The 25,939-nt window shown below is 39.7% G+C and overlaps 1 protein-coding gene across 1 annotated transcript in view; it reads right to left on the bottom strand.

Annotated features, from left to right (window-relative positions):
* The window catches only part of CC2H3orf70 (chromosome C2 C3orf70 homolog), an 89,301-nt gene extending 70,758 nt beyond the window's left edge, over positions 1 to 18,543 (bottom strand). Inside the window, exon 1 of the mRNA XM_011286039.4 lies at positions 18,194 to 18,543. Coding sequence (XP_011284341.1) covers positions 18,194 to 18,389 — 196 coding nt within the window. The 5' untranslated portion in view covers positions 18,390 to 18,543. The remainder of the gene's footprint in view (positions 1 to 18,193) is intronic.
* Between the last annotated feature and the right edge of the window lie 7,396 nt (positions 18,544 to 25,939).

Genomic DNA, 25,939 nt, shown 5'->3' with positions numbered 1-25,939 from the left:
CTCACAGGTCGTGGGTTTGAGCCCTGCATTGGTCTCTGTGCTGACAGCTCATAGCCTGAAGCCTCTTCAGATTCTGTGTCTACCTCTCTCTCTTCTCTTCCCCCTTTCATGTTCTGTTTCTCTCTCTCTCAAAAATAAATAAATGTTAAAAAAATTTAATTTAAATGAAAACACTATGATCTAAATTCTTTAGGATATGGCAAAAGCAGTTCTAAGAAGGAAATACAGAGTGACACAGGCCTAACTTGAGAACAAATAAAAGCTCAGATAAACAATCTAACCTTACACCTAAACAAACTAGAAAAAGAATAATGCATAAGGTGAGAAGTGAAACAATAAAGACCAAAGCAGAAATAAATGACATAGAAACTAAACAAACAAAAAAAGATTAATTAAACCAAGAGCTGGTTCTTTGAGAAGAAAAAAAAACTGATAAACTTTTAGCCAGATTCATGAAGAAAAAAAGAGAAAGAACCCAAATAAAGAAAATTGAAAACAAAAGAGAACAAGAGACACCACAGAAATACAGTGAATTATAAGAGACTACCACAAAAAAAAATTTATGACAGGAAATTAGACAACTTAGAAGAAATAAGTAAATTCCCAGAAACATACAGTCTTCCAAAAGTGAATCAGGAAGAAACAGAAAATCTAAACAGATCAACCACTGGTAATAAAATTGAACTGGTAATCAAAAAACTACCAAAAAAATAAAAGTACAGGACCAGATGGATTCACAGGTGAATTCTACCATTTAAAGAAGAGCTAATACCTATTCTCCTCAAAATATTCCAAGAAGGAGAAAAGGAACAAAGGCTTCCAAACACATTTTACAAGACCAGCATTACATTGATACCAAAACCAGACAAAGACACCCCCCCCACACACACACTCTACAGGCCGATATCACTGATGAACATAGATGCAAAAATCCTCAACAAAATATTAGCAAGTTGCATTCAACAATACACTAAAAGGATAATTCACCACAATCAAGTGAGATTAAATCCAAGGACACAAAGATGATTTAACATTCACAAACGTGATACACTACATTGACAAAGAATAAAAATCGTATGATCGTCTCAATAGATACAAAAAAGACTTTGACAAAATTAAATATCCACTGATGATAAAAACTCTCAGCAAAATGCGTTTAGAGGAAACGTGCCTCAACATAAAGGCCATATAAGAAAAAAAGGCAGTTCACATCATATTTGATGGTGGAAAACTGACAGCTTTTCCTCTAAGACGAGGAACAAGATAAGGATGTCCGCTTTTAGTCAGCACAGTACAGAAGTCCTACCCATGGCAATCAGACAAGAAAAAAAAAAGGCATTCATATTAGAAAGAAAGAAGTTAAACCATCACTATCTGCAGATGGCATGATACTATACATAAAACCCTAAAAACTCCACCAAAAAACTACTGGAAGTAATAAATCAATTCAGTAAAGCTGCAGGATACAAAATTAATACCAAGAAATTGGTTGCATTTCTATACATTAATAATGAAGTAGCAGACGGAGAAATTAAGAAAACAAATCCATTTATAGTTGCACCAAAAAGAATAAAATGCCAAAAAAACTTAACCAAGGGAGGTTAAAGACCTATACTCTGAAAACTATGAAACACTGATGAAAGAAACTGAAGATGACACAAATAAATAGAAAGATATCCCATGCTCACAGACTGGAAAAATATTGTTAAAATGTTCATACTGCCCAAAGCAATCTACAGATTCAGTGCAATCTCTATCAAAATATCAACAGCATTTTTCACAGAACCAGAACAAACAATCCTATTATTTGTATGGAACCACAAAAGACCCACAAAGAGACAAAGCAACCTTGAAAAATAAGAATAAAACTGGAAGTACCACAATCTCAGATTTCAAGATATACTACAATACAAAGCTGTAGTAATCAAAACAGTATGGTACCGGCACAAAAACAGACACAAAGATCAACAGAACAGAATATAAAAAGCCCAGAAATAAACCCACACTCAAATGTGTGAGTGTGACACAAATGATCAACTAATCTATGACTAGGTAGGTAAGAATACACAATGGAGAAAAGACAGTCTCATATACACAAAAGAATTAAAATGGACCACTTTCTTATAAATGAAAATAAACTGAAAATGGATTAAAGGCCTAAATGTGAGACCTGAAACTATAAAACTCCTAGAGGAAAACACAGGCAGTAATTTCTTTGACATTGGCTGTAGCAATATTTTTCTAAACATGTCTCCTAAGGCAAGGGAAACAAAATCAAAAATAAATTATTGGGACTACATTAAAATAAAAAGATTCTGCAGAGCAAAGGAAACCATCAACAAAATGGCAAGGCAACCTACTGAATGGAAGAAGATATTTGCAAATGACATACCCAATAAGGAGTTAATATCCAGAATATATAAAGAACTTATCCAACTCAACACCAAACCATCAGCATCAGCATCTGATTAAAAATGGTCAGAGGACCTAAATAGACATTTTTCCAGAGAAGACATACAGATATCAAACAGTCACATGGAAAGATGCTCTAATCATCAGAGAAATGCAAATCAAAAACACGTTGAGATATTACCTCACACCTGGTAGAATGTCTAGAATCAAAAAGACAATAAGAAGTGCTGACAAGGATGTGGAAGAAAAGGAACCCTTGTGCACTGCTGGGAATGTAAATTGGAAAACAGTATGGAGGTCTCAAAATATTAAAAACAGAAATACCGCATGACCCAATAATTCTATCACTCAGTATTTAACCAAAGAAAATAAAACACTAATTCAAAAAGACATACACATCCCTATGTTTACTGAAGTATTATTTACAGCAGCAAAATTATGGAAGCAGCCCAAATGTCCACCAATAGATGAATGGATAAAGAAAAAGTGGTATATATGTACAACAGCATATTACTCAGCCATAAAAAAGGATGAGATCTTGCCATGTGGGGTGGAACTGGAACATGAGAGTATTATGCTAAGGTAATAAATCAGTCACAGAAAGACAAATACTTTATGATTTAACTTACATGTGGAATCTAAAACACAAACCACGTAAATATACAAAAAGCAGAATCACACCTAGAAATTAAAAATTAGACTTAGAAACCTAGAGAATTGATGGCTGCCAGTGGGAGAATAGGCTAGACGGGTGAAGGGGAGTGGCAAGTACAGGCTTCCAGTTACAGAATGAATAAGTCATGAGAATAAGAGGTACAGGGGCGCCTGGGTGGCGCAGTCGGTTAAGCGTCCGACTTCAGCCAGGTCACGATCTCGCGGTCCGGGAGTTCGAGCCCCGCGTCAGGCTCTGGGCTGATGGCTCAGAGCCTGGAGCCTGTTTCCCATTCTGTGTCTCCCTCTCTCTCTGCCCCTCCCCTGTTCATGCTCTGTCTCTCTCTGTCCCAAAAATAAATAAACGTTGAGAATAAGAGATACAGTGTAAGAAATCTAGTCAGTGGTATTGCAACAGGTGGGGGAAAGATATATTATGGAGGCATACGTCAAAGGAAAGCAGTTATGTTATACCTATATCAGATCAAGTAGAATTAAGAGCAAAGAACATTACCAGAGCAGAGAGGAACATTTGATAATGACAATTCTAAATGTATATGCACCAAACAACAGAGCTGAAGCAAACACTGACAGAGTTGAAAGAAGAATACACAAATTCATAATTTAGCTGGAGTCATCAACACTCTTCTTTTGACAACTGACATAATACATAGACATAAAATAAGCAACAACATAATAACCAACAGGATCTAATAGACATTTAAAGAGAGAGTTTCACCCAACAAAAAAGCAGAATTCCCATTCTTTTCAATTGCCCATGACACCTGGGCCATATACTGGGCTATAAAACAAAATTCAACAAGTTTAAAAGAATTAAAATCGTACAAAGTACATTCTCTGACCACATAGAATCAAACTATAAATCAATTGACATAAAAATAACAGAAAAGTCTCCCAACACTTCTAAGGAATCCATGAGTCAGAAAGATGTCTCAAAAGAAATCAAAATATACACTGAACTGAATGAAAATGGAAATAAAACATCTCAAAATCTGTGATACACAGCTAATGCAGTGCCGTGGGAGGGATTTTACAGCAACAAATACATATATTAGGGGCGCCTCGGTGGCTCAAATTGTTGGCTACCAACTTCCGCTCAGGTCATCATCTCGCGGTTTGTGAATTCGAGCCCCATGTCGGGCTCTGTGTTGACAGCTCAGAGCCTGAAGCCTGCTTTGGATTCTATGTCTCCCTCTCTCTCTGCCCCTCCCCTGCTCACACTCTGTCTCTCTCTCTCAATAATAAATAAACATTAAAAAAAATTTAATGCATATATTAGAAAAGAGGAAAAATCTCAAACCAACAATCTTAAATTCTCATCCTCAAGAAGCTAAAACAAGCAGCATAAAACAAACCCAAAGCAAGCAGAAGGACATAATAAACACAACAGCAGAAATCAGACATTGAAAACAAAAACAACAGAGAAAATTAAGGAAACAAAGAACTGTTTCTTTGAAAAGATCAATACAATTGACAGACCTTTAGCAGACTGACAAAGAATAAAAAAGATACAAATTAGCAATGTTAGGAATGAAGTCAGGGGTATCACTACAGACCATGCAAACATCAAAAGTATAATTAGGAAATACTACAAAAACTCTACACATATAAATTTGACAACTTAGAATGAAATGAACCAATTCCTTTAAAAAATGAACTACCCCAATTTACTCATTAGTAATAATTTGAAGAACCGCTTAACTATTAAGGAAATTGAATTAGTAATTTAAAACTCCCAAGAAGAAAATCTCTAGACCTAGATGGTTGAACTAGAGAATTCACCAAATGTTACAAGAAAAATTCACATCATTTCTAAACACTTTATTTCAGAAAAAAGAGAGGAAAACTTTTCAATTCGTTGTATGAACCTTTATTACCCTGATACCAAAACCAAAGAGAATACAAAAAAGAAAACTACAGACCAACACCCATCATAAATATAGACATAAAAATCCTTACAAAGCTATTAGCAAATAAAATTCAGTAATACATAATAAAAAGAATTACACATATCTGATAAAGGATTATTATCCAAAATGTACAAAGAACTTTTTTAAATTTTTAAAAAATTTATGTTTATTAATTTTTGAGAGTGAGAGACACAGAGAGCAAACAGGAGAGGCGCAGAGAAAGAGGGAGACACAGAATCCGAAGCAAGCTCCAGGCTCTGAGCTGTCAGCACAGAGCCCGACGCAGGGCTTGAACTCACTGTGAGATCATGACCTAAGCCGAAGTCAGATGCCCAACTGACTAAGCCACCCAGGTGCCCCCCAAATACACAAAGAACTCTTAAAACTCTGATTTAAAAGTGGGCCAAAGATCTTAACAGACAACTCACCAAAGATGATATGCAGATGGCAAATAAGCATGTCAAAGATACTCCACATAGAGTATCCCACATCGTATGTCATCATAGAAACACAAATTAAAACAATGTGAGATGCCACTACACATTCATTAGAATGACCAAAATATGGAACCCTGACAACGTAAAATGCTGGCAAAGATGCAGAGCAATAAGAAATCTCATACACTGCTGGTGGGAAGACAGCTTGTCAGTTTCTTAGGAAACTAAACATACTCTTACCATAGAATCTGGCAATAATGCTCCCTCCTTGGTATTTACCCAAAGGAGGTCAAAAAACATCCACACAAAAACCCACATATGGGTATTTTCAACAGATTTATTTGTAACTGCCAAAACTTAGAAGGAACCAAGATATCCTTCAGTAGGTGAATAATAAAATGGAATACATCCATACAATGGAATATTATTCAGCATTAAAAAGAAAACGAGCTATCAAGACATGAAAAGACATGAAGGAACCTTAAAATGCATATGACTAAGTGAAAAAGACCAATCTAAAAAGGCTACTGTAGGATTCCAATTATATGACATTATGGTAAAGGCAAAACTATGGAGATAATAAAAAGATCAGTGATTGCCAGGGACATGTGGGAAGAAATAAAGAGGCAGAGCAGAAGGGATTTTTAGGGCAGTGATATTATGATGGATATAGGTCTTTATACATTTGTCCAAATAGGATGTACAATACCAAGATTGAGCCATAAGGTAAACTATAGTCAAGGTGATTATGATGTGTCAATGGAGGTTCACTTTTGGTAAAAAATGTACTGCTCTGATGAGTGATATTGATAGTAGAGTAGGGGAGGCTGCACATGTGTGGCAGCAAAATATGTGAGAAATCTCTGTACCTCCAACTCAATTTTTCTGTAAACCTAAAACTGCTCTAAGAAAGTAAAGTCCTAAAAAAAAAAAAAAAAAAAAAAGATAAAATGTATTTCACCAAAGAGGATACACAAAAGGCAAATAAGCACATGAATGTTAATAGGTAAATACAGATTAAAATCAAAATGAACTATCAGTACACACCTATCAGAATGGCTGAAATAAAAGTGAAATAAAAAGAGCAACACCACCAAATGCTGACAAGAATGTGGCGAAGAAACTGGATCACTCATACATTGTGGGTGGGAATATAAAATGGGGCAATCTCTATGGAAAATGGTTTAGCAGCTTCTTAAAAAACTAAACATGCAACTACCATACAACCCAGCAGTTGCACTCCTGGGCATCTATCCCAGAGAAATGAAGACTTCTGCTCAAACAGAAAATTGTACACATTTGTATATGTCAGCTTTATTTATAACTACAAACTAGCAACACAAAATGCCTTTCAATGTGTGAATGATTAAACTATGGTACATGTATGCCATGGAATACTACTCAGCAGTACAAAGGAACAAACTATTGATACACTCAACAGCGTGGATGAATCTTCAGAGATAATGCTGAGTGAAGAAAAGCCAATCCCAAAAGGTTACATACTGTATGATTTCATTTATAAAACCTTCTGGAAATGACAAAATTATAGAAACGGAGAACAGATTAGTGATTGCCAGAGACTAATGAGGGGCTGGGGCAAGAGGGAAAGTATGTCTATAAAAGGGCAACACCAGGGGCGCCTGGGTGGCTCAGTCAATTAAGCATCCGACTTTGGCGCAGGCCATGATCTCATAGTTTGTGAGTTTGAGCCCTGCATCATCGGGCTCTGTGCTGATAGCTCGAAGCCTGGAGCCTGCTTCGGATTTTGTGTCTCCCCCTCTCTCTAACCCTCCCCTGATCACCCTCTGTCTCTCTCTCTCTTGAAAATAAACATTAATTAAAGGGCAGCACGAGGTGTCTTGCAATGATGGAAATATTATTTTGGCTGTATCAATGTCAATTTCCTGGTTGTGACACCATAGTACAGTTTTGCAAGATGCTACCACTGGGAAACTGGATAAGGATATACCAGATCTCTGTATTATTTCTCACAACTGCATGTAAAGCTATAAATTATTTCTAAATAAAAAGTTCAATTTAAAAAAAATTAAAATGTGAACATGAAATTGATTAGAATCAGAAATCAATGAACTTGATAACACAGAAAAAAAAATTAACTCAAGAAACTTTTGAACAGAGTGCTCTGACTACACATTGTTCCTAGGATATAGCCTAAAGACCAAAACATGCAAAGATTCTTGAACTTTATTCATCAGTTTGTTGTTGGTAGTGGTACTAATGTACTAATCCCTACACTATCCTGTGTGTAGCTGAGAATAAAGGAAATGAGTAAATATTATGATGTATTGGAAACGAGGATTTTTACTCAGAGAGAAGCAAGGTACAAATATGTATTGGGGAAAGGTGATGGGAATGGGCAAGGGCAGACACACACGGACGGATGGACGGACGGATGGATGGACAGACGGACGGACACACACACACACCCCATCCACTGAACGGGACTAAATGCAGTAACATCTCAGGAGAAATAAGCACACCAAAAGCCCAGATAATGGTTTCCATGCCATTCATCACTAAAAGGAATCTGGGATCCTTAGAAAAACAATGCATTTCTGGTCTGAGGCACAGAAATTACTAGGTAAGCCTGGAACAATTTGTTCCAGAAAATAGGGAAGTACTCAAAAAACTGACAGGAACATGTCAAAAGGACACAGAAGCCAGCTTGAAGGGGCTCTCACTGACCAAATTTAAGACAGTTTGAGCATCAAGAGTTATGATGTTTACTTATAACAAATAAAAGAGAACCAAGTAATCTATAGTAATACTTAAAAAAGATGGTATGCAGGTAGAAAAGAAAACCCTCTTCTTTTTTTTTTAAAAAAGGTGTATTTATGTATTTTGAGAGACAGAACAGCGCATGCGCACAAAGAGGGGAGAGGGGGAGGGAGAGGGAATGAATGAATGAATGAATGAGAATCTCAAGCAGGCTCAGTGCTGTCAGGGCAGAGTACCACATGAGGGCTTGATATCACAAACTGTGAGATCATGACCTGAGCGAACAATTAAGAGTCGGACACTTAACCAACTGAGCCACCCAGGTGCCCCCCCAACCTCTTTTTTATAAAACAATTCCATCAATGGTAGAAAGAATGGCAGAATTAGAAAATCACTGTTATGCAACCACCAATGTAATAAGTGATCCACTTAAGACACCTCAGTCAATACTAAAATCACTAGGATAAAGTCTGTTAGAGAACAGAATATTCATTGTCAAAGTATCCCACAGATAGTATGCTAAAAACAAAAGGAATAAAAAAGGTTTTTAAAAAGAAAAACAATAAAGGGGAAATGTATCTTTATAAAAGACTTGTCAGTTACCACCTTAGCATTAGCAGTAGTGGAACACCTCAACATTCTATGTCTTCTCACGTGATAGGATACAATATCACCTCTGTAATAACTCAATGAAAATGTTAACCTAAATCTAATCATGATTAAACAATTAGGCAAACTTAAAATATGGGAAATGCTACAGGCAGTTAACTTGGATTGTTCAAAAATTTCAATGTCATCCCCCCAAAAGTGTGATTATTCTAGAATGATTAAAAGAAACTAAAACGATATAATAATGAAATCCGATGTATGAATCTTGATTGGACCCTGAATTTTTTAAAAAGTCAGCTATAAAAGTCATTTTTTGACAATTAAGGAAACTGTATATCAGATAGCACTGCTGAGTTCGTGTTAATTATCTTAGATGTGACTAGTATTGTAATTATATAGGAAAATGTCCTCATTCTTAAGGCATGCTGAAAATACCAAATCATTACACTCTCAGTGTTTTTATTTCACTAAAGTCTGTTGTAATGAGATACAGAGGAAGAAATACACATCTGTATCACACCAAAATAATCTAGTTTTATAAGCACTAGGCAAGTTTAAAGAATTTGTCCTGAAAGGACTGTTTTAGGGCATTGTGCAGACACAGCTGGAGGGATTTATTATATATTGTTGGCACTCCGGTACTGAACGTTTTTGGCAGTGTGCTTACAGAATATTGTTAACTATCAGAAAATTGAAGAACCAACAATTATAACAGGAGAAACACAGAATGAAAATTCTGTCAACCTAAGTAAAGTAATTTGCAAAGACTACAATTAAGTGTCCTTTGTCCAACATTCTAGCAGCCAGGACTACTGTATCAACTAGTACTTTGGCCATTTTTCCATATAAAATCAGCATTCCAAATGATGGCCAAGTATGACCACAGGATCCTAACAAAGCTTCTAAATCATTAAAATTAAACATGTTCATTTCACTTTAATACAATGTAACTTTTATAATATTCTGATCCTTTGAAACCTTCTGACCCTTATTTGCTATATATGAAAGCTATTAACTGGTATATCTAATAAACCAGAACCATCCATTGCTTAAACAATGGTGGAAAACAGGATGCAGGAGGGGCATGGGAGTTGGAGCACATTGTCAGATTTCATGACAAGAAGTAGATAATCATCACATAGTAACTATTACAAAACAGACCTTCCAATGGAGGGTAACAAAAAACTGATTAATTTCTAAATATATTTTTCACAATGTATATACTACCTTTGCTGTTTTGAGTGTTTAACTGAACAAATGAGTATGGTCACAAAGTGAATTTCAGATTAAACATTAAACATTTGTGGAAGGGAGAAGGAGCTGGAGACTGGCAGTCATTACACCATGAAACTGGTGCTATTATTATCTCTATATTCAAAGTGAGGAAACTGAAAGAGGTTAACTTCCCTCAAACCATATAACTGGTCAAGTGGGCAGATCCAGCATTCAAACACCAAGTCCAAGCCAGAGCCTGCCCTCAGGATGATTATACTAACTGGTATTTCTATATATTGTTTGTTTGGTTTTCTTGAGGAGGGGCTCAAGCCACTTCTACTAAATACTTGCACTAAGTATTTTGCGTGTGTCACTTAATCCTCACAACCACCCTGTGAAATAGGAACCTCTATTCCTGTTTTCCAGAGGGAACATTAAGACTGAGAGAGGTTGACTAACCTGTCCAAGGTCACACTGCCAATAAATGGAGGAACCATGATTCCAATTAAGGTGAATCAGACTCCATGGCCCTTGTCCCTTCTAGGATTACACTGTGCCTTCCTCATTTTATGTATAAACCATTCTTTATTTTTCAAGAAAGCAAATCTTCTACTAGACAACTTTTGATTGTTAAACATACGTTACTACTATTGTTTGGAATTAATAACATTTCTCTATAATATTCTTTTAATAAATGAAATTCCACAGTATGAGAGAATAAACCTAAACAAAATGGGGGTCTTGGAATGTAGGAAATTACCACAGAAACATCCTCAAAAGCTATCCAGTTCAAATCCCTAAATGCAACAGGCTTGGAAGCCAGCAATAATTAATGGTATGCATGCAAATCTAACAACAACCAAAAGGGTTTGCACCAGTTAGGGATCAGCTGAGGATATGAGGTGACTGAAGATTCATATTATACAATACACTGTTAAGTAGTTTTTAAAAGCACAGTTTTTATAGTGTTTGCAACCACTCTGAAAATGCTCATATTGCATACAATTGCCCTTCTTTTAAAATCAGAAACCCTTCTTATTTTACTTTATTTACTGAATTCCTGCTTATTCCAGAAAGAATTTAAAACAGCTGAAGGTCATCCTCACTGTACCCTGAGTGGAACTAAGTGCCCCAGAGCCCTGGTTGGCACTTGGTTTGTAAGATTCTGATGTACATTTGCCATATACAGCCCAAGCGACTACAGGTAACCTTCAGCAAGTTTCCTAATCTAAAAAATGACGGTAGTAGCAATACCTACCTCACAGGGTTGTTCTAAAGTTTAAGTGAGGTGACACATGCAAAAAGATGATGCCTGCAAATATAAAGATTGCATGCAAAAAGAGATGCCTGCCATAAGCACCGTTATTGTTATTGTTGAAGTTGATGTGTGTTATGATTGAAGCACCATGTGGATGGAAAAACACCCATCAGTTTTCTCTTTCTTTGAAAGGCTTTGAGGAATCTCACTCAGAACTTCATGTCACACTTGTCTTCTTAACTCCATATCCTCTTCCTTCAGCCACTAGACATGATAAGAAGCCTCATTCTTAGGGGGAAAAAAAAGCTTCCGCTGACTCCTTCATCCAATAAAACTACCACTCCATTTTTTTTTTGATAGTTTTCACCATCAAACTTCTTAAATATATTTTTCTGTAGCAACTGCTATTGATATGATTGAGATGCCCCTTAGGAAAACCAGCAGGCATTACCCTGGCTAAGTCAGAACTTGATTTTGTGGGTTTACCCTAAGTTGTGTAGAAGCAGGAAACCAAAACAAATACAATGACACAAAAACCACCATGCTAATACACTACCTAGTGGAGACAAGTATATTTGCTAAAAGGTCCTAAGAGTTAAATTCTCTAATCAGCTCCTCTCTCTACAGAAAATCTATAAATAGGAAACCAACTTATAGCCAAATATTTGTAGGACAGTCCAATCATACAGACCAGATAGTTAAGTTCTAGGCAGTGTTATCACCTTCTCTGAACAGTTCTGAAAAAAACACTTCCAAATTCTGCCTCTCCAATACCCATTTTTCTATATTTCCATGCTGCCCATCCACCTTCTGCTGCGACAGTCTTTCTTTAGATATGTTAATACCATCTATTAGACTACATCAAGTCCCACTCTTCCTGCTTTCAATCTGAAAAAGACAGACATCTTTTAAGATGTCTTCTGCAAAAAACTGAACTAATCTATTATGTGATTTTATTAAGCCAACTCTGAGTTCTGCTGGTGGCACCAACATCACACCACGTACACTACCCACCCACCCCTGTCACCTTCTAATCACTTTTTCTTCCTTAACTCTTAACTTAGATGTCATTCCCCATCACATCTCATGACCTCTTTACAGTTCTCATTCTTCTGTATTTCATTTTTGCAAGTGTTACAATTTTCCACTCATTTCTTAACAATTTTTCCCATCACTGGCTTTGGTGGAGCCAAAAACTGTTGATTTTGTGCATTAATTTTAAATTACTCTGTAGAACCTATGGTGGTTAAGAGTCTTGGTCCTAGAATCAGACAGGCCTGGATCCAAATCCAGGCTCTACTTTTACTAGCTTAACTTCCCTAAGCCTCCTTCCTCAATTGTAGAACGGACATAATGACATAATTGTCTATTTAGTGCTTAGCATAATAAGCTTACTCTGGTACAAAGTAATCACTCAATAAATATTAACTAATTTCTGTGTCCTAATTCTCAGCTCCTGTCATTCTATTCTTTTCTTTCTAGTTTGAAGAATTTACTGTCTCAAATAGCTTTGACTAATATGCAATTAAATATATTCTTTTTTTTAAAATGTTTATTTATTTTTGAAGGAGAGAGAGACAGAGTGTGAGCAGGGAAGGGGCAGAGAGAGAGGGAGACACAGAATCCAAAGCAGGCTCCAGGCTCTGAGCTGTCATGTCAGCACAGAAGCCTGACACAGGGCTCGAACCCAGGAGCCGTGAGATCATGACCTGAGCTGAAGTCAGATGCCTAACTGAGCCACCCAGGTGCCCCTGCAATTAAATATATTTTTGAAGTTACTGTTGTGAGACTAAACCTTTTACCCTCTTCTTCAGCAATAAAGAAAATCACTATTTGTATATTTTGCCAATTTCTAAGAAATAAGCTGCCGAAAACTGATTTAATCTTCATACTTTCTTTTTTTTAAAGATTTTATTTTTGGGGCACCTGGGTGGCGCAGTCGGTTAAGCGTCCGACTTCAGCCAGGTCACGATCTCGCGGTCCGTGAGTTCGAGCCCCGCGTCAGGCTCTGGGCTGATGGCTCAGAGCCTGGAGCCTGTTTCCCATTCTGTGTCTCCCTCTCTCTCTGCCCCTCCCCCATTCATGCTCTGTCTCTCTCTGTCCCAAAATTAACGTTGAAAAAAAAAAAATTAAAAAAAAAAAAAAAAAGATTTTATTTTTAAGTAATCTCTATACCCAACATGGGGCTCAAACTCACCACCCTGAGATCAAGAGCCACACACTCCAACTAAGCCAGCCAGGCACCCCTAATTTCCATACTGTTTCTTAAAACACTCATTTCCCTCTGCTTCTGCAATAAAATATGCAAAAAAATAACTTTCCATATTTTTCTTCCCTCCCGGACTCTGCTGCAAGCTGATCCTCCTGTACCCAGATATTAGTGTTCTAAATATTAGCATTCTAAAGGGAAAGCCTAAAGATTTTCATTTCTCATACCATAGTCCCTCCCTTGGTGATCTTCTGGCTTCACCATGGCCACAACTGTGATCTAAAAATAAGTAAATGACTTCTATTTTATCTCTAGTGAAGACCTCTCCTCTAAGTTCTAGATCCCTGCATCCAATTGCCTACTCACATTATTACTATGTGATGACAAGGCAGCTTAAACTCAATAGATCCAAAACAGAATTCCTGGTCTCCCAGGATTCATGATTCAAAACTGGATTCACAATCCATGCTCAGCCAAACCCTAGCTCTTCTTTAATATTTTCTTTTTGTTAGTGAATGAATGGCACTACCATCCATCCTATATGCATGAGGCAGAAGTCTAGAAGTTATCCTTTATAACTTTTCTCTTCCTCTATCTCCAAATTAATAATCTATTCCAATCCATTTATGGATATTACTGGATGAATTTCTATTTTACAATAATAACAAAATAATCTCCCTTGCTAGTTTCATTCCTCTACTGCCCATATCACTGCTATCATGTTAAGGTCTCTATCAACTGAAACCTCAGACTACCCACCTTCCCTGTTCATTTCAACAATTTAATTTGTTATACCTTCTACATGTTCTACCTATTCTCACCACAAAATCTACTTTTTATCTGCATGTGATTTATTCTTTCCCATTCCTCTTCCCTAGCCAAGCTATGTCTTTTTTTTCCTCTCAAAACTCCTCTTGGAATCCTTCACTCAGTAATTCCATCCAATATCGCTCTTTACTGGGGGAAGAAAAAAAGTTACACATTCAGGGCCATAGTTTCTTCAACTAAATAACCTATTTTTGATAGTGACACCTACAGTACGTATCATAGTTTTCCTCCCAGACATGATTCTCAAACTCTGCCATTATCCAAACGCTATTTCCTTTAATAATACATCAAGTACCACATCTATGAATATATACATGTTTATATGTCTTTTATGAACATGTATATATTTTTAGTCTTTTCTATCTCCTAAGGTTATGAATTTCACAAGTTTAACACGAACTATATATAACTGAACTTTCTTCATTTGTTCTGAAATTCCTCTCTCAAATATCAAAGTGGTCCTCTCATTTTACCATTTTCTGATTTGGTGAACAAGTTGATAGTTTTCTCACCCTTACCATTTATGATTTTATTTAAAATTTTTTTTTATGTTTATTTATTTTTGAGAGACAGAGTGCAAGCAGGGAAGGGGCAGAGAGAGAGGGAGACACAGAATCCTGAGCTGTCAGCTCAGAGCCTGACGCAGGCCCGAACCCATGAGCCATGAGATCATAACCTGAGCTGAAGTCGGACACTTAACCGACTGAGCCACCCAGATGTCCCTCATTTGTGATTTTAAAGGAATACAAAAATAAATATAGTATTAATCATGTCCTTATACTCTGCTTAAATGGCACGGTCCAGCTGTATTCATATTTATATCCCTAACTTCCATAATAATGTCTCACAAAGAAAAAAGTGCTCAATATACATTAAACAGAATTTAAAAATTCGGCTTAGGACTGACGCTGTAATGTTTGTGAGTGCCAAAAAGAAAGTAGAACTTCTCAAATGTGTGAGCTCTGCATCTTTTCAAGAAAAATGATATTTGGACTAAAAAAGGGATAGAAAGAATTGATTCCCAGTATAGGACAGAAGACTGTAACAAAGCACCTTGCTGCTGCTCTCAATGAAATGAAGCTTCCTGTGAATGTGATCACTGAATTGCTGCCAGTGGAGGAAGCATGGATACCCGGAGGGTTGCCAAAGACTGGAAACAAGCAAATAAATGTAGATCTGATTTTTAAAGAAAAGAACTGACGATAGTCCAGTAGACTCGACATCAATCCTTTCCTAATTCAGATATTTTATTTAAAAAATAGCTTCTAATCCCTAAGAAAAGAAAATGGTAAGCATTTGTGGAGCCAAACTAAATAACCAGACTAATCAAATTTCCTTTCTTGTTTAGAGAGTGTGTTTATAGATAGATCATGTATTAAAAAGAAGCAATATAAATAGTGTCAGATATCAACAAGGTAGGATTTCAATAAGGTATATGACCAGGCTCTCATTATACTACATGGATAAGATAAATACAATACTAAGTGGCTAGCTAATTATTTGAATGACCATAACAATGAGTGCTTCTTAATGAACTGCCATCAACTTAAAGGTCAGTCCTACCTGTGAGCTTCAGGATTCTTATATGTGGCCTTCTCCTATTCAACAATTTTATCGATTTGAATGAAGATGCAAAAGGTTACTATACTACTATTGGCATCCCATATATGACTCACATGAAACTAGGGGGCTCAAATATGGACTAAGAAAGAGCTGGGATCTGAAAAAACGATAAGCCAGATAAATGGATAACTCTAATGAAGATGAAATTTAATGGGGAAAAACATCTAAGGTATCAGAGTCCAAAGAAATCCATATATAACTGTGCAATGGGCAAGCATCATGACTTAACTGCCATGTATGTAAAACAAACAAAAAAGGGGCTTAATGTCTTTAGTCGACAGCAATCTTAGTTCAATCTGACAGCAGCAAGCTCAATATGATGAGGATATGAGAAAAGCTAATGTGCTGCTAGATGCAGCAGGAGCAGTATCTCACACACGGGAGACAGCAGTCCTGCTAGACTCAAATCACAATTGGGATATTACGTACCCTTCTAAGGGTCACAGTCTTCAAAGGATCATAACCATACTGGCACAAATTCAGAAAAGAACAACCAAGATGCTCTGGAGCCTGGATACTATTCCACACAAGGAGAGGCAGAAGGGACTAGAGATTTATAAATAGGACAAAACAATGCCCGAGAGGAAAACGATGGCTACTTTCATTCAGTCACTCAACGAACATGAATTTCAAATCTATTTCAGGCCAGACATTGTGACAATGGCTGGGAATACAGAGAGAAGACAGTCTATGTCTGTGGAATATTCATATGTATATCTGAAGGGCTGGAAAAAAAAAACAAAAAACCATGATCTAAAAAAGGATTAGACTGTTCTACATGATTTCATAAGGCAGAAATAAGACCAGTGGAAAGAAGTTAGAAAGTAACTGATTTTAGCTCCATATGAGACTATTTTTAAGAATCAAAGCTACCTGAGAAGACTGCAAGGTTCCCATCAGGAATGTTGGTACTTAGTGGAGAGACTGCTGAAATAAGACAGGCACTGACCTGACCGTCTTTAATGTTCCTCATATTCTGTACTATGATTCTATACCTCCCTAGAAAATGGACTCTCACCAGATTCATCGTACTTGTGCACTTCAGCATCACAGGTTTCTTACAGTTGCTACTTCCAACTTTGTATCCTGTCCCCCACTTTTGAAATGATGCTTTATAATGAGGAATGGATCTGAGAGCAATAGGAATAATGAAATATAGGAAGAACCTGACCCTTCAGCAGACAACACAAAAAAATCAATACTGTTCAATGTAAAGAAAAGGCAGGAATTCTCCTATTCTTCAAATCATAAATTCAATTTAAAATATCCCCCTGTGTTCAATTAACGTAAACAAGGACTTGTCAATGTACTGCATCTCTTGTTGGGAGCCATTTTTTCCTAACCAACAAGGAAAAAACAATTTTAACTTAAGATCACTTCCAGAATGTGTGTCCTGAATAAACACTCCAAAAACCTCTATTATAAGGGTATGTTGAAACTTAAGTTTATAACATATTCCTTTAAATGATGATTTATTGGATACAGCAGGCCTAATATCGTGAACTAATCAAATTGTGGAATTCTGATTAAATGGCTACTTAAGTTTAATACGTTTTAAAAATTACAGGCAGGATAACCACAGAGAAAAGGTCTAGACCAGTTAGCTCTGGCTTTTGTAAATTGGTTTGAGATTATTAAAGCTTACTTTCATTTATTTTATTTCGTAATTTTAAAACAATCTCATATATTGGCTCTATACGCTACAACTAGGCATTGAAGGAGTTCACCCTTCCAAACTGTTAATATTAACTTCTCGGAAGCTTTCTCTTACACTTCAGTGTTTTCTCAATTTGGATACAATAAATGGGCCACAATTCGATTTCCAAGGGCTCTTTCTTTTAACGAGCAGCCTGAAAAAACAAAAGTGAGAAAGAAAGGGGAGCATTTCCACTAGCCCTGAAAAAAGGCTTCCCCTCTGGCTGTCAACTCTGACGGCGCTCTACCATTTCTCAACACAGTGCCTGGTCATTTCAGATAAAAAAGCAAGGGGAAAAAAAAAAAAAAAACTCCAGTTTTCCTGGGACGGGGAGATCCCCTTTTGTAGAAGTGGCTAAAGCTAAGCTCCCCACGGGATTTCAATTCGTTGCCAAGGCAGCGCCAACCGAGGCGTCCGGCGCCTCGGGCAGCTCCCGCCTGCCCGCCGGGAGCCCAGGGTGGCTCCAGCTAGCAGCTGGATACCCCCGCCGAGCCGAGACCCGCGACCGCAGAGTGGCAACCGCGACCCGGGACACCGAGCGCCCTGGGACGGCGGCGGAAGGAGGGGAGACGCGGCTCGACTTACAGTGACACCATCCTAGGTGACAGCACCAGTGCAGCTTGAAGCACTTGCCATGGCTGTGCGTGGCACAGATGGAGAGCCCGTCGCACGGCTGGAAGTCGGGTCTTCGGGCAGCGCAACTCCGCGCCAGGGCCTGAGCCTCGTCCACTTTCTCGCTCTTCCAACCCCGCTCGGACGCCGACGCCGACGCCGCACTCATTTCCGCTCCCTCCGCGGAGCCGAGGCCGGGAGCCGGGAGAAGCGGCGTCTGGGCGGGCAAAAAGCCGAGCAGGCTGCAGACGTGGGAGGGCGCGGGCCGGGAGTCACGCCAGCGCGTGGCGGCGGCGGCGGCGGCGGTGGTGGCGGGAGCACGGCGGTCCCAGGCTCGCAGAGGAGCCGCCCCGGGCGCTGCGACCGGGGGCTGGGCCTGCCGCCGCCCGCCTCCCTCCGCCGCGGCGCGCGCCGCGTCCCCACGTGCACACGCACGCGCACACACGCGCGCGCCGACCGGCGCCGGCCGATGCTAGCCTGGCCTCTTCGCATACACTAGCGGCGTCCCCTCCTGTCACAGCGAGTCTCTGACACACACTCATTCATTCCTCCGAGACCGACCCCAACCGACGGACGGCCATTATGAACACACACACGCCTTGGCGGCTTGGTGTTCACACGCACAGCGGCTTGCGCGCGCGCTTCCCACACACACTTCCAGCCGAGCTGGGTCGTCTGGAGAACTCCATCGAGGGCCGGGCGCACCGAGGACACGCCCACCTTAACCGCTCGGGGGGCCGGTCCCTGCGCGTCCGCCAGCGAGGTTTTCTCGCACACACAGCGTCTCCCCTCGAGCGGCTCACGTTTCCCCCAGTACACACCTCCCGGAGGGGGCACAGAGGCCCCTCGGAGACGCGCGCACGTTCACGCTCGCGCGCACTACCCCAGGGCAAAGCCACCCGCTCCAGGTGCGGCCGCTCAGCCACGCCTCCGGAGCTCTAGCCGCCGGCCCCCGAGACCCCAGCCCCGCCGCCTCGCCGCCCGCGGTAACCAAGGCCCGCCGGCCCTGAGCGCGCCCGCCCGCCCCAGTCCCGCAGGGGACTGCAGCCCCGCCTTGCTGAGCGGGAAAGTAACCGGGGTGGGTGTGTGGGTGTCTCAGACACAGAGATGCATTTGTGGTGCACAGGACTGGTGTGTGGAATGTGTTGCATGGGGGTGTGTGTGTGTGTGATATGTAGGTGTGTATGGTTGCTATGCGGAGTATGTGTGGTGGGTATCTGTGTGTAGTTGGATGTGTTCAAGTGTGTACATGGTATGTACGGAATGTATGTGGTGTGCGTGATGCAACTGATATTACATGGTGTGTGATGAGGTGTGTGTATACAGGAGTATGTGGTATGGATGTATATGACCAGGGTGGGTTGTGGGTGGTGTGTGTGTGTGTGTAGTGGAGTATATGTGGTCTGTGTAGTATGTGCAGCTGTGTATGTGTGTGTATTTGTACACGATGTGCGGGTGGATGTGGTTATATACGTGTTGTGTATATGTGTATGGTGTCTGTGTGTCATTGTGGTACATGTGACTGGTATGTCAAGTGTGGGTACACAGTGCATATATGGGTAGAGCTGGGTATGCGTGATACATGCGGGTGTGGGCACACAAACAGGACTCCTGTTTGCTGTGGACTCTCGTGTGTGCCTTTGTGTGTTGATGCCTGCACTGGCCAGCGAGTGTGGCTGACCCGGATGGTGGCTGCGACTCCTCCGCACAATCAGCTTGCCTTCTTCCCTCCTGGGGACAAGTTGCTCCAAATAGATTTTCCATGCCAGGCTCAGCTGCTGAGAACCCACCCCAGGCTGGATTCAGTGAAGAGAAAACAAACCATTTGCTCCCAGGGAGCATAGCATGGTTAGGAATTAGTGTTTCCCTGCAACAAGGCCAGAACCTAGCCTTGAACACAGAATAGGAGGGAACCTACTCTCAGTATTTGCCAGACGTTTTTCCGAGCAAAGGAAAATGCCTGTAATTGCCAAGGTTCAGGGAACACCAACAAAGCCTTTCAGCACAAATGTTGTGTGGGAACATGTTTATGCCCAGGTCTGCTTTCTCCGTTACTTTATTCCTTTCCTGCTTTGCACTGACTGAGGAGACTCATCATGGTTTTGAAATAACGAAATTCATCTTCAAGCACTGAAAATCCTTGCTGCCATAAGCAATCTTTGATAATTTTCCCTTTTATTTAACCTTAGCTTGAGAAGGGAAATGTAATTTGCATATATCTGACTCTAGTGAAGTCTTCATTTATTAGGGGTTAGGGAGAGACTCAATTTGGTGGCAAAGGAATTTTCAAGAAAGATGTAAATCAAAATCACAAAATACGGTTCCCCCAATAACATTGAAACAGTTATAAATATGAAGCATCATCTCTTCAGCTTCAGCCCCAGGTGCCCCTGTCCTGAAAAAAATCCTAATGAAATACATCCCTGACTCATAAAATCTATCTATGCTCGCTATTAATTTCAGTCTGACCCACCTCAGAATAACATGAGTAAAAGGAAAACTTAATCAAATAAATCCTTAATCCAGTATTGTTGTAGCAAGCCAACCCAGAATTTTTTTAACAAAGGGGGATTTCCATCTCTTCTACCCTATTTTTCTCCTTCCCCACCCATAAGCTCTTTAATACTTCCCAGATTATATAAGGCCTTATAACAGAATCTTTTCAGCATTTTACTAATATTTAAACAGCATCCTCCCACTGCCTTTTACTCTAGGGTAAAAACCACGTTACAAGATTCTATTACATATGAAACCATACCATCTTAGCTAGTGACAAATGAGGATGAGAAATAATGCAATATAGCACCTTATAACCAGGAGGCAAGATAAATTACCCAAATATCCTTCTTTATGTTAGCCACAAGATTTGAAGCTGAGAAGCCTTTACATTTTCTGTAACACAAAACTCATTCCATCCCCTTGCCCTTAAAGATGCTATTAACCTCTACTCTGCAGTGGAGCAGGAGGAAATAAGTGTCCTGTGACCTCTCAAACATATATACATACAGCATTCAGGATGTGTTGTCACGATACAAGTTTTTTTTTTAATATTTATTTATTTTGAAAGGGGGAGAGGGACAGGGAGAGACAGAGAGAGAATCCCAAGCAGGCTCCACACTGTCAGCACAGAACCCGAAACGGAGCTCGATCCCACGAAACATGAGATCATGACCTAGCCAAAATCAAGAGTTGGATGCTCAACCGACTGAGCCACGCAGGCATCCCCAGATACAAGTTTTTAAAGTATTATTATGGAAAACGAAAAATACACAAAAATGTATTAATTAACTCATTCTTGTTTCATTTATAGCTCCACCCACTCCTGACCCCTATCCTGCCACTGGATTGTTTTCAAGCAAATCCCAGACCTCAAATAATTTCATCCATAAATACTTTTGCATTTGTCTCTAAAACCATAACCCATAACATCATTATTACATAATAAGATACAATTTGATCATAAATAGGAACTTGTCCCATATCTGCTGACCACCTCTCTGCCTCCTCTTTAAGAATGTCACCGTTCTACCTGGAATTTTCCTCTTTCCCTTTCTCTTCTGCCTGCCTCTTCAGCTTATGTGCCACTTTCTCAAAGAAGCTTTACTCTGACCAACCTAGTCTGTTATACACATTCTCCCTTAATATCACTTTAAACAAATAATTAAAGAAGGAATTATTGAACTAATGTCTTTCCCCATTCTTCCCCTCCCCTGCCACAAACTGTAAGCTCCTTAAGGGCAGGAAATCTGTCTTGTTCACCATCTTGTTCCCAGTTCTTTGCACAGAGAATAAATGTTGAAGTAGTGAAAATCATTCCACCTCAGACTCCCAAAGGCTGGAAAACTGTAGTAAATTGGTTGCAAATATGTGTGAATAGTTTATATAATTACTCTTCCTATAACCACACTGTTGGATACTCACCCTCCCTACTGACTCTGAACTTAGCTATGTGTATTAGTTATCTATTGCTATATAACCAATCACTACAAGGTTAAAACAACTCAGTTTCTGTGAGTCAGGCATAACTTAGCTAGGTCTTCTGTTTGAAAGTTTCTCACAAGACTGCAATGAAGGTATGGGGCAGGGCTGCGGTGTCATCTAGAGTTCAATGGGGGTTGGGTCCGCTTCCAAGTTCACTCACTCACCGGTTGTTGACAGGATTCAGTTCTTCAAGGAACTGTTGGATTGAGGGTCTCAGTTCGTCACTGGTTATTGGCTAGAGGGCTCTCTCTGTTCCTTGCCACATGGACCACTCCATAAGGCAGTACACACATGGCAGCTTGCTTTACCAGAGCAAGCACATAGAAAGAGTCAAAGAGAGTGTCACTAACCTAATCTTAGAAGCTATACCCCATCACTTTCATGGAAGCCAATCTTGAGGTCCAGTCTATTGACTTGAGGTCTAATGAATCTATTCATTAGAAGCCAATCTTGAGGTCCAGTCCTCACACAGGGGGAGATTACATAAGGACATGAATATCAGGAGGTAGGAATTATTGGGAACCACTCCACAAGCTGCCTGCCACATCATGTGACTGACTTTAGCCAATGAGAGAATACCAAATTTGGCATCACAAAGATTTCCAAAGAGCATGCTCCGTGGGGTTTCTCTCTTTTTGTGCGTAGAACCCTGAGAGCACCAGGTATACAAACTTGATCAAGTCTGCTGGAGTTTGAAATGCTTTGTGGAGGAAAATGAAGGTGCCCCACTTGATGAACAGCTGATCTCTAGCCAATGGTCTACCAACCCCTATCAGTGAGGCTATACTAGATCATCCAAGACCCACTAGTTAACCACAGAAGCATGAGCAAGTCCAGTAGAAATCGGCTGAGCCAGTCCTGACCTGAACAGCCACCAGGACACATTATAGAATCAGGAGCTACATAAAACAATTGTTGTAAAACCTGTTGTTTTGGGCTGTTTCTTACACAGTAAAAGCTAACTGATACACCCACCAACCAACTCTCTCTTGTTGTGGGAAAATTGAGGATTCAAGAGGCTAAGTGACTGGTCATTGTCACAGTGCAGCAGGCATAGTGGGAAAAGTTCTCCAGGACCTGGCATCAGAAAAATACAGATGGTCCAAGTCTGTATTTTCAGCTCTGTTGTTTTCTGGCTGGGAGACCTTGGCAAATCCCTTATGCTTTTTGGGCTTCCGTTTCTTTATCAGCAAAATAAAACAGAAGGTTTCCCAGAACATCTTTTGCACTCAAAGCTATGACTTGTCCAGTTGGTTACAGATCGAGCTAGGGTTAAAATCCTTTTGGTTCAGATGTCATTTGTGAAAAATCAGATATTGCCTTCCTATTCTATTGCACATATTTGTCTAATGCTAATGTAAGTTACATCTATTTACACCAACCGTTCTGAACACTTTGATAAATCAAGTCATTACAAATCAGTTACTTTTTGGTTGCTTGATTGAACCAAGCAACTAATTTCACTATGGTTATAAATAACCTGTTAGTAATTGGTCAATTTGTCATATTAAAGCAATTCGAATGATGAAGTAGTTGGAGAAGCTTCCAAATGAGGTACAATTAAATGAGGAGTCTTCTGTGGGGAGGGAGGGCACCTCTCTAGCATTGCCACTGGCATAATTCAGACCCTCACCATCCCCTTCAGCATAAAGGAAAGAAGGGCGGCTTTGGAATCAGGCAGGTGGAATCAATCAAAGCTCAGCTCCACCACCACCTCTAGCTGGGTGATCTTGGGCAAGTTACGTAGCCTCATTTCTTAAATGAGAATTAGAATTCATACCTCATACACTTGCAGTGAACACTAAATATGATAACATATGTGAAGAGCCTAGCACTGGATCTGGCAGATTGCAGATCCTCAATAAGTATTAGTTTCCCACTTCCAAGCATTCCAAATACCTTCCCCGTCAACAGACGCTCCATGCTCCAATCCTTCCTTCAGAATGCTGAGAAGAGAACTCTCTAAAATCTGATATCATATCTGGCCTTAAACACCCTTAACACTTCTCACTGCCTAGTGAAAAAGAATTCATACTTCTTTGTAGGCTATCCAAAGCCCTCCTGATGTCTTCTCCAGCTACTCTTCCCCATGCCACCAAATCTGTACCCTCACGGGATTGTTGTTTTGTTTCTGCACATGTAATATCCCCTCCTGCTCGCCTGTGTCGTCCCTCATTCTTCCCTCATCCTTTCCTTTGTCTTGAAGTGCCTAATCTTTTTTATGCATGCAATTCCTACCCTTCCTTCAAGTTCTAGCTCAAATGCTGCTTGAATCCCTTTCTTAGTTCACTCCTTTTTCCATACTCAACGACATGCTATGCCTACCACTTGGTACCTCAAATAGTATTGTAGGTACTGTGTATTTCCAGTGCCTGTCACTGTTTTGGGTACTAGGAGATTCTCAACAAATATTTTTGAATGGATACATTAAAAGATTTATGACTAAAAATTCATAGTGTAGAAAAGCAAAACATGTTTTCAAAGCTTAAGCCCCCAGAACTAAGAGATTCCTTTGAAACCTTTGAAATTAAAAAGAAGCCGAACTTAAATAAACTTGCTTACAATCTTATTGACTGTCTCACCTCTATAGGTGACCCAGGCTGTAACAACTGTAGACCCAAAGAGGTATTTTAGACATCGCAATAATGACAGACACATAATTGAGAAATATTCATGGTCCCTCTGTAACATTCTGATATGGAACCATGAAGGGCAGGTTTCCCCCAAAGTATCCCATTGTGCCACCATCAGTGGCAAAATAGAAAAACAGATGGACCCCAAACTGGTCCAAAGTAGCATTTCTCTTGTTTTTATAGTGGTGGGAGTGGTTATTATATGTGGATTGTCTTAATATGATTTTCAAAATTCACCATTTTATTCTTCAACTTTCATTTGAAAGGGACACGCCACTTTTGTGCCACTTTTTTTTTTATCAACTAGAGAAATCTTTTTATAGATAAAAAACATCTTAGTGAAAAAATAAACCTCCAGAGTAGGTTTTGAATATAAAGAGGGAGGGCAAAAGGCCAGTCCTTAACGTGCCAAGCAATCAGCCTCCTGTGGGCATCAGTAAACATCCTCTGTGTTCAAGCCCAATAACCACTGGACTTTTCCTGAGTGATGTGATGTGACACTAATAGAAGTAGGAACTGGGTCAATTTTGTGCTCCACACAACACAACCCATTCCTTACGCTCTGACAGTTCACACTTACTTCTGGATGCAATGGACCTATCATAATTTTGAAACAAGAACACTCCGGCTTGTTTTAATGGTAGGATAACACACACATTCTGCCATTTCCATTAAAAAAAATCTGATTTCTTGATGATTAGCAATTAAAATAGTTCAGCTTTAATTAGCTCACTTCAGTCAGTAGCTAAAGGCTAAAATGACAGTGAAGAGCAATCTGGAATACAATGACTGACTCATGGTTTATAAATGAGGCAGCTGAGATACCGCATGCATCCCGTGAAGATGCCAGGCTATGGTCAGCACTCCATCCACACCCAGGGCCCCAAGCACTTGGGCAATGCTGGGCTCATTGATCTCCACAGATAGCTATTAAGTGTCTCCTATGTGCCAGGCGCTGGGTTGGATGCTGGAGATAATTTAAAGGGGAGACATAAACCGATCATAAAAGAGTATAAAAGGTAATTGCTTTGATTAAGGAGTTTAAACAAAGCAAACTAGAAGAATAAGAAAGAAACAGCTAAGTCTGCCTGGAACCATCAAAAAG

The sequence above is a fragment of the Felis catus genome, chromosome C2 (genome assembly GCF_018350175.1).
Source record: "Felis catus isolate Fca126 chromosome C2, F.catus_Fca126_mat1.0, whole genome shotgun sequence".
NCBI classification, from domain to species: domain Eukaryota; kingdom Metazoa; phylum Chordata; class Mammalia; order Carnivora; family Felidae; genus Felis; species Felis catus.
The sequence above is the reverse complement of the archived record's forward strand: the minus strand, read 5'-3'. Positions and strand labels throughout refer to the sequence as shown.